Source organism: Salmo trutta, chromosome 4 (genome assembly GCF_901001165.1).
Source record: "Salmo trutta chromosome 4, fSalTru1.1, whole genome shotgun sequence".
Taxonomy (NCBI): domain Eukaryota; kingdom Metazoa; phylum Chordata; class Actinopteri; order Salmoniformes; family Salmonidae; genus Salmo; species Salmo trutta.
The window spans coordinates 59,152,294-59,162,721 of NC_042960.1; the positions used below are offsets into that span (position 1 = coordinate 59,152,294).

At 42.7% G+C, this 10,428-nt stretch overlaps 1 protein-coding gene across 1 annotated transcript; it reads right to left on the reverse strand.

Annotated features, from left to right (window-relative positions):
- Positions 1–878: 878 nt before the first annotated feature.
- Positions 879–10,004, reverse strand: LOC115192735 (prosaposin receptor GPR37). Its single transcript, XM_029751545.1, has 2 exons — positions 8,505–10,004; positions 879–3,000 (listed from the first exon to the last, which is right to left on the reverse strand). The coding sequence occupies exons 1-2, from the start codon at positions 9,561–9,563 to the stop codon at positions 2,167–2,169; spliced, it is 1,893 nt and encodes a 630-aa protein (XP_029607405.1). The 5' UTR covers positions 9,564–10,004; the 3' UTR covers positions 879–2,166.
- Between the last annotated feature and the right edge of the window lie 424 nt (positions 10,005–10,428).

The following is a 10,428-nucleotide window of genomic DNA, read 5'->3' on the forward strand; positions in this document are numbered from 1 at the left end:
GTGTATGGACGTGATGGCAGCCATGTTGTAGGCGGTTTTGCTACTGTAGTATTGCAGGCAGGCAACATCTTCACAATGTATTACAAATCAGGACCAGGAAGTTATTAAACAGCATAATTATGTTAAACAGAGACAATGCAATTTTGCCTAAAATATGATTGTGTCCATCTATGCCGTTCCTATCAGCGCAGATGTTACTTGATTGCAAACATGTTGTAAGCTTGACATTCAAGTCAAGCGTGTTCCAGAAATGTTCTAAGGACACCTTTTTCAATAGAAACATTCTTAGACTGTCTAGAAAACTGGACGACTATACAGAACATTGAAGGAAGGCTGAACTGAACCACCCAGAAACATGATTAGCAGTTAGCGAGGCTCACGTCTGAAATTAACTCCTGGGAGCCAAAAACCAACCATCTCCATGGAAATGCATGATTCACACCATACCCTAGTTAAGTCCAATACTATGAACCCTTCTCTCTATCCACCCTATTATCCGATCTGACTCCCTGCCTCTCGGCCGACCATGACTTCATGGAGACAGCTGAGAAGCAGATTCCTGAGGTTGCCTTGGCGACGGGTAGTGAAACAAGGGTTACTGTGTACTCTGGGGAGTGGGTAGTGATGTCACAATGGCCAGATGAGAAACTCCCCCTCTGAGAGCTAACTGGCCATTCTCAGGAAACAACACTCCTCTTCTCCATCTGGAGAATATTATCACATATGTTTAGTTCCCAAGACAAAACGATGAGGTAGATTTATTATCCATGGTTAACTTTTTTGGAAGAAGGTATGTTAGTCCCTAAATAGTAAGTGGATTGTTTATTCCATATATGAAGATATTGACATTTTGAGGGTCAAAGAAACATTCAATGAAATTCTGTGTTCTTTTTTTATTAAAGTGAGCAACAACATCAAAAAAGACCACTCCAGTAACTTTACTGACTGACTGAAGTGTATCGTACAGTTTTCTGCTATCAAATACAGAGTGCATAATATACTTACATAGCAAGGGAGCTAGGCATAACTTTGAACCGATTCACAAGAATCACCATTATAAGCTAAACACAATACAGTACGATCAGCCATTTTCAATATATTACTTTCCGTTTGACACAGACACTCTGTGGAGGCAGAAAAAGAACATTATGACCCCCCCCAAAAAAATAATATAATAATTAAAAAGAGAAAACACTGGTGAGTTTATAATGAATTTGCTATAAATTGAATTGAACTATATATATGTGTTCCTTTCCGTATGGTTTCTGTAAACATGTGGTCACCAACCTTTGAGTGAAGATCACTTTGAGTCAAAATGGAAGCTGAGATCTACCGCTCAGATTTTTTTTAAACATGACTTAGATAACGTAAGCCTTTGCAACATTAACCAATTACAGTTCTGTAACAATGAGGTTTGTGCAGTAGGCTATATGCCCAATACATTATCAGTGCTTGAATATCCCTGCCAATGTTTTTCTTCTCAGATCATTTTGAAATTCTATTTAAAAAATGATTTTCAAAATGGGAAGACTTTGCCTTCCTGGCGCTAGGGCTGCTGAATCAAGTGCACCTACATCTTACAACCTAAAAAAAAATCTAAAATAAAGTGCAACTTCCGCCAACAGCACAAAACAAATAACAAAATAGGAACGCAAGGCTTTATTGTTGTTGTTTTTTTACAGAAATGTTTGGTGATTGACTAGGAATGCCTTGGAGATCGACCACGGTTGGTGACCACTGCTGTAAACAAAGAGTGGACAGACAGTATAGTACGTATACAGAACTCTGCCCTTAAGTAGACCGAGACATATATGTCCTCCAGAGTTCACGTCAATTTAATTCAAAGTAAATTCAGGAAATGAAGTGGACATGGATTTAGAATGGAGTGTGCCCTTTAGCCGCATTATCAATTCAATTCCTAAATTGACAGGAATAAAAAATGAACTGATCGTAACTCTTAAGGGCCGGTCTCCCAGACTCAGATTAAGGCTATTCTCTGATTTACAAGCACTCTCACTGGAGATTCCCCATTGAGCATGCCTTTTATTCCAGGAGTAACCTTAACCTGGGTGTGGGGAAACCAGTCCAATTGGTTTAAAGTCCGACCTCTTGAACTCTTCACAGGGCAGTTGTAACTTTCTGAAGGAGGTCATGACCTTTGACCTCTCAGCAGTGGGTCCCCACGGTTGTGTAGGAGGAGGTTGCCTCCCTGTGTATGGTGCTGAATGGTGACAGCTCCAGGTCGGTGGTGGTGCATTCGTGCTCGTTCTCCTCGCTGGTGGTGGCGGTGGTGGAAGACCTGGGAGGGCCGCACTCGTTACAGCAGCAGCAGCAGCAGTCCAGGAAGGCCCGGCTGAAGGGCTGGTACAGGCAGAACAGCAGGACGGGTGTCACCGCCGACTTACAGAACAACAGCAGCTGGCTGACCAGGTGGAGAATGTCCAGAGTCCGTCTGGGCACACCCGCTGCCATGTAGACTGTAACGATGTTGCAGATGTTCTCAGGGATGATGCAGAAGCCGTAGAGGATGGCCAACGCCACAACCGTGCAATTCATCTGGTTCTCCAGCTGGAGCTGCTTCTTGTTGCCACGCACACAGGCACGCTCGGCCTGCTGGATTTTTCGGGCGGTCACCAGAGAGCTGCCGATGGTGAACAGTGTTGGCAGGCAGAAGTAGCAGCCAAAATACCACCAGAGGCGGGCTCCGTCGTAGGTCAGGCCCAGCACGTAGAGCGTGTCGGGGAGGTCGGTGGAGATACGAACCACGCAGCGCTGGCAGGGCGTCACATCCGGAGGCTCGCCATCTTCAGTGACCAGCTGGTGGATCAAGAGCTCTGGCAGGGCCAATAGGAGAGCCCCGATCCAGATAACGGCCAGCTTGGCGGCCGTGGAGGCGCAGTTTTCAATCATCTCGTAATACATCTGGGCGTTGGTGGCGGCGCGAAGGCGGTCAATGCACAAAGCACACAGGGTGAAGGTGGTGACACCGAGGGAGGAGACCTGGAAGGACAAAGAAAAGAGAGGAGGAAGTCAGACACTACCGTATGCAGTTGATGTGTTATTACTGTATATTAACAATACCATCAAAGTTCTGTCAAAGTGCTTCATTTTTTAGAGAGAAACAAGTATAGACTGTATCCAGACCATAGGCTTAACACACAATAGAAGAGAGACTACTCCTAATTGCAATGCACCTTGGAAAGTCTGGATGGAATATCAAGGCCCCAGAGCCATCTTGTTCTCTGAAAAGACCAAAAGAATGTGTCCACTGTACACCATGTAGACCAATTTCCATGTGACAATGGTACATACAGCACAATATACTAGATGTCAACAGGTTTAGAGAGGGACAGCTCTGTTACTTACCACAAACGAGTTCCTAATTTCCCATACTGAGATGTTTGAAAGTAGCCATGAGTAATGATTTATGAGTGATACTTCAAAGAGTGAGAAGACTACAGTTGGGCGCCAAAAAGGGGAACTTTAGACTTTCTATGTCACATCCTGACCATAGAGAGCTCGTGTTTTTCTATGGTAGAGTAGGTCAGGGCGTGACTGGGGTGTTTTGTCTAGTTTATTTATTTCTATGTTTGGTTGTAGTTTCTTTTTTCTGTTGGGGTTTTTGTCTTGTTTAAATTTTCTATGTTGTGTTCTAGGTTCTTTTTTGTAATTGGGGATCATATTTAAGTTGTTGTTTTTCCCACTAGTGGGAGATTATTTTGAGTTTATGCATGTAGCACCTCTTTGTCACGGTTTGTTGTTTTTGTTTATAGTTTATTGTCTGTCTTGCATAGTTTCACATAGAAATAAAGATGTGGAACGATACGCACGCTGCGCCTTGGTCTCTTCATACGACAACCGTGACATTCTAATTATATCAAATTATAATATTGATGACTGTATAACATAATAAGGTGCACAGTATACCGTGTGCAAGGGAGCCCATGACACAGAGAGAGAGAGCGAGAGAGATTGTGGAAAGAGTTTGATTTATATTCTAGGTCTTGTGGCTCCCTCAGGGGGTTCTAATTATTGGGATTCGTTGATATGAACAGGTTTAAAATGACATTTTCTGTGCCTGGAGTGGGGTATGAGGAAACATGTTTATCACAACAATGTGTGGACACCAACAATTATCCTTGCTATGTGTCATGACACACAAGAAATGCTTCCCTCTATATGCTCGGTCAGCTTAAGTTGGAAATGTACTGCTGAATAATTGTACATACGTAGCCAGTAATTTCATTACAGCTATGATCAAATCTGTTAAAACACACCATCACTACAGAGGCCCCAGCTAAAATTGGCATTTCATTATCTGACTTAAATGTATCTGCATGTTCAGATCTTATATTAGCGAAGTGTTTTACCATTTTCTTTTCAGGACAACCAGGGAGACAAGTAGATCACAAAACAATTTGACATAAACAGTTGCATTCATGAGTTTTACTGACAAATGTCAATAAAGAAAACAAGGTCAGCCAAAGCAAAAACCTGATGAAAGATATTTATATGAATGCTGTACAGAAATTGTTTGCTCAGTGGGAAATGAATATCCAACTAGTCAGTGACAACTGTGTGGAGTTTGTGACAGCAACTACGTGAGCTTATTACAGTATTATAGACACTATGTCCTGGGATTGCCTATGATTTTTGTAGAAGACCCCTTACCTTGTAGCAGACCCCTTACATTCCTACGACTTATCTAGCTTGTGAGAAATCAAGAGAAGAGAGAGAGGGAGTGAGAGAGAGCGAGCGAGAAAAGAGGGAGGAGGAGATAGAGAGAGAAGATATGAAGGGAGAGAGAGAGAAGAGCAAGGGATAGATAGAGAGAGAAGATAGGGAGAGATGGAGAGAGAAGAGTGAGGGAGAGATGAAGAGAGGGAGAGATGAAGAGAGGGAGAGATGGAGAGAGAAGAGAGAGGGAGAGAAAAGAGAGAAGGAGAGATGGAGAGAGGGAGAGATGGAGAGAAGAGAGAGGGAGAGATGGAGAGCGAGAGAAAATAGAGAGGGAGAGATAGAGAGAGGGAGAGAGAGTATTGTCAAGACAAAGTGCTCTCAGCAAATACCATCATCATCAACGTGACAGCTATCCTCTAGAGCTGTGTCAACAGTGGCGGGCAGGCCTTGTCTAACTAACCTCTCACCTTGGTGTCCATAATGACAAATTGTCATGTGACAGAGCACTTAGTTGCCACAGGAGCCATTAGAATTAATTCCCCCACTGTTTGTGTAGTTATGCTCCATTAATTGCTTGATTAGCGAGTCGCTTAGCATAACGAGGATGTGTCTGCCGCTATCCATTTAATGTTCTTACCACGGAGGCTGGCTACTCAAAGAGACTCAAAGTTCTATGTATGGGACTGTGGTTTTAAAATGGCCTACAGGTCATGTTGGCATAGAATGGGACTTACAAACACAATGGCAATCACTGCCACTAAGCAGCTTATACAGCATCACTCATACAGAATGTTTGGGTCGTTTTGAGGTTGTTTATATGTCTTGTAGTCATTGTGTAGGCCTGTACACTGAGTGTACAAAACATTAAGAACACCTTCCTAATATCCCCCCTTTTGCCCTCAGAATAGCCTCAATTCGTTGGGGCATGGACTCTACAATGTGTCGAAAGCGTTCTGCAGGGATGCTGGCCAATGTTGACTCAAATGCTTCCCACAGTTGTGTCAAGTTGGCTGGATGTCCTTCGGTGGTGGACCATTCTTGATAGACACGGGAAACTGTTTAGCGTGAAAAACCCAGCAACGTTGCAGTTCTTGACACAAACCAGTGCGCCTGGCACCTACTACCATACCTTTCCCATTCACCCTCTGATTGGCACACATACACAATCCATGCCTCTATTGTCTCAAGGCTTAAAAATCCTTCTTTAACCTGTCTCCTCCCCTTCATCTACTCTGATTGAAGTGGATTTAACAAGTGACATTAATAAGGGTTCATAGCTTTCACCTGGTCAGTCTATGTTAGGGAAAGAGCAGGTGTTCATAATGTTTTGTACACTCAGTGTATGTGCCCGGACAGATGAACTGTGCCACCTGGAGAAGGATTTTTATCTAGATCATTTCCTCTTCCAATAGGAGTGTGCTTCCTTCTTAATGAACAGAATTTAGTTTCTTCCGGGTGAATACTTTACACATTTCCCATGAAAGGCACTCCGGACCAACAGTATGATAGTGAACCACAGCAAAACTATGTCATCTATCTTACATGAAGTACTTTTCCACAACAGAGAGAACAGACAGACTGCTAAAAGCAGGAGCTGAACCAAAGAGGTCTGTAAAAGAGTGGAGGATTGGACTCCATAAAATACAGACAGGTACACCCAGCCCTAGGATGTTGGACTTGTGGAGATCTGAAAAGATTTGATAGGTGTAAGCAATAGTAAAAATTGCACATAAACTATCAGAGGAAAGGTGGGTCTGTCAACGTGTTGATTATACTTAATCCAATCAATTCAGATCTGTGTTTATTTTCATTGACGCTACTTTCACCAAGAAGGCTCAGTTGTTGAGCAGCATAGGTTTTACACTGTGACCTCAGACTGTATAACGTGTTCCAAGTTCTTGGGCTGCATAACATCTAGGTTAGTGCTATCCGGATTCCTTGGGACGTCCCTACCTTGACATTGGGACATCCCAAGGATCTCGTTTAGACTTTTCCGTATCATCTAGATTCTTGGGTGTTGTCCCTAGCTGCACCTGGGTCTGGTGGGTTTCCTTTTAGACAGTATGTGATACGACCAGCTAATCTGTTGTTTTTTGGAAGTTGGATATCCTGTCCTATGAGGCTCAGTCCTATGATGTGTGGTGATTACTCCATTCTCAACACACCAATCACCATTTACTGCACTTACACTGCAAGCGGAACAGAGCTCAGTCTTCTCCAACTCCGTTCAAGAGAGATAGTGGGTTTGCAGGCTTTTGTTCCAGTCCAGAGCTAATACACCTGATTCAGCTAATTTTGGTCTAGGTTAAAGATCATGATTGTTTGATTATTTGAAACAGGTGCGTTAGTGGTCGGCTGAAACAAAAGCACACCCAGTTTCTCTCTAGGACCTGTGTTTACGATGCCTGGAAACTGGGTACAAACTGTTCACTGTCTGAATAGACCCCAGGGGAAATAATAGACCCCAGGGGCAATAACAGATTTTCTTTTCATAATTTGGTCCTGCAACATTCAAATCACATACAGTATATGACATTCAGTATGTAGTACAAGTGTGTTAAACAAACCCTTCAGTTGCCAATGCTATGGCTACAAAATATAGACTTTACTGTAAGGTTAGCTTTCTGTAACTCTGGAAAACATGTTATTTTAAAGGCCTGTCTTGGCTCTGTGTGATCCCTCATCACCTACATTTAACATTGTATCTTTTACAATAGATGGCTGACAGAAGAGCTGCCTTACAGCTGAAACAGACAGGTAAGTTGATGCAAAAACGGGTGTGGGTCTGATGTAATTATTGAGGCCTAGTGAGTTTCAGACTACTGCCTTATTAGGGAAAGTAGGACTGTAACCGGATCCCTGACATAGCATTGGTCGCATGGGGGCTTTTACCTCTGTAGCTAGAATAGTGACACCTCAGCTAAATGTTTGGAACAACAGGTTGAGGTGACATTCGGGAGAAAAAAAATCTAGACCTGGTATAGGATCCTCCAAATACTGCAAACACTTGAAGCACAGAACATTGTACGGTGTAAGAATTGACATAAAGTGAGCATCAACGGGACGGGACACATTTTTGTTGTTGTTGATGAGTGAGAAAGTTAGACACACAAATATCATTCCCCCACAAAAATGCTAACCTCCCCTGCTATTGTAACAGTGAGAGGTTAGCATCGCTTGAGGGTATGATATTTGTGCGTCTAACTTTCTCAGTCATCATTATTCATGATTCATTCAGGACTATCCATAATCATGGTAGCATCCACATAAATGTAGAAGTGTTTAGAACCATATTATATTCTTATTTACAATAAATGTGACTCCATTCATATCTATTAGGCACAAACTAACCTGAAACACAACCAAAACAAACAGAAAATGCATCCATTAAATGTGTACAATAAATGTAATAGTTAAGCTTGATGTAGTCATTTCGTGGTATGAATATGGGACCAACTACTTTTTACTACTTTAATATACATTATTTAATTTGTCCCAATACTTTTGGTCCCCTAAAATGGGAGGACTAAGTACAAAAAACGCTGTAATTTCTAAACGGTTCCCCTGATATGGATGAAAATACCGTAAAATTAAAGCTGACAGTCTGCACTTCATAGTCATTGTATCATTTCAAATCCAAAGTGCTGGAGTACAGAGCCAAAACAACAACAACAAATTGTCACTGCCCCAACACTTTTTTAGCTCACCATATGTGACCGATTTCACAAGGAAGAGATGGTTATGACAGCAGACTTTGAACATCAACTTCAGCACCCAATCATAACATTCAATCAAGTTACACAATAGCTCGTGGACATTATTACCTCAATATAGGGGATGATTTTACAGGAGAACTCCCCCAACAGCCAGTTCTTGGTCAGTTCATGGAAGATCACCAGGGGCAGGCAAAAAAAGATGACAACAAAATCCCATAGGGCGAGATTGGCTAGAAGAGAATTTGAAATACTTCTCATGTAGTAGTTGTGGCACACAATGCACATGATTGCTATATTCCCAGTTAATCCAACAGTGAAAATGATGACCGAAATGATCATGATGGCATATGCCCCATATGACTCTGCTGTTACGGGGTAAAATGGGTTTTTTACATCTTTTCTCCTAGTTTGAGGATTGAGAGGAATCAATGGAGTATAGTCCAGGAGGTCTGGCAAAGTGAACTGTTCATAATCAGTGGCATGAAATGGCATGTCTGTTGACTGGTTCTGGGCCATAGGTTTAGGCAGCGGTTCCCACGTGGCCAGCGGTGTGTCCAAAGACGCATCTGACGGCAAGGTTGGCTCGCTTATTTTGTTACCTTTTTTACTGCGATCCTTCACATTTCTTCTCCGACGATCTAGAGTTGCTCTTTTGTGTATGCAGATCCGGTTCTGCTCATCACGGTGGTGTCCTCCTCGCTTATGTCTCGTGGAGGGATTTAAATTAATGTATACACCATCTCGCGTTTCCATGGCTGCATGCTTCTCCGTGTCCAACTTTTCCTCCATCAGCCTTTTTGACTCGCCTTCCTCGGGTAACCAAACGGGTTCTGTTCCATTTGACGAATTGCTTTTGCGCATTGTTATTTCATTCATAACCCTTTTCGTATTGAATGAAGTCCCATTTATGTTATCCATCCATGTCCTAACCACGTCCCAAGAGGATGAACTTGGAGTATGCACCCTTTTATTGTCAATTTCGTTGATAACTCTGCCATTCGCCGAGTGCAATCTCTGACTATCACTATCGGTTTTGTGTAGATTCCCGATAGTTACGGCGGTTTCATAACGTCTAGGAATCAAATTTGTCTTCTCCCTGTGTATTTGCGTGAACACATTCTCGCTCCAAAGCGAGAAACACAGTAATCTTAAGAGTAGTACCAGCATTGTTTATTCTAAAATACGCAACAATATTATATTGTATTCCAAATATATTTATCCATGGATGATTACCACATCGGAGAGACGACAGAAACAAAGCCAAACCTTCATTCCATAGTTGTCAACACCACTTCGAATTAAATAAAGTGCACTTGGCAATTGACAGGTGCGTCTCCGAAATGCGACAAAGTGAAGTTCAACAACCGTTTGTTTTCCCACCATGTGAAGTAGGGTATGTTTCAATTTCGTCTGTTTCTCTGAATATTTAACAGATTGTAAAAGGTTTAAATGGACACAAGATCGCATTTCCTATTCAAAAGCATGCGCGTCTAGGTCCGAAAAGCGCCCTGGACGGTTTTTACTGGTACCCACGATCCGGGCGCCCAGAGCCGGAGATGTTGTCAGGGATGTGCCAAGCTCCGTCTGGAGCTGCTCACGTGAGCATCACGGAGAGAAGAGACGGGCTCCCCTGGCGGCTAACCCGGATCTGTTCAACTAAATCAGTCAGCATCACACAACCACGTCAGACAATGTTTCTCCTTGAAATACTGTAAGTAGCCTACAAATGTTTCTTGTTTTCCTGGAGGTTTATCTCTGTTGAGAACCTAGAGGGCGTTTTTTGTGCAACTTTCCACCAACATGATTCACTGCAACTAGACGTTTTTGTTCCGCGTGGTGGCATGTTGTATAAGGACTACTGTACACATCAATGGATATGGCCTGGACTGCAGGACCACAACGTGTAAAAGGCATCTCACGGTTGCGCTGTATTGGGGCGCTCGGGTTCATGGACGCAAGCACTCATTGTCTTTTTGTGTAAAACTAAACAGGGGCCCATGCTTTCAGCAATTCCAAAAAACACCAGCATACT

What these genes read in the sequence shown, in the direction of transcription:
- LOC115192735 (XM_029751545.1), bottom strand. Translation starts at nt 9,563, where the DNA reads ATGCTGGTACTACTCTTAAGATTACTGTGTTTCTCGCTTTGGAGCGAG. An exon ending in AAATCATCCCCTATATTGAG is followed by an intron (nt 3,001 to 8,504) that starts GTAATAATGTCC and finishes TTGTCCTTCCAG; the next exon opens with GTCTCCTCCCTCGGTGTCAC.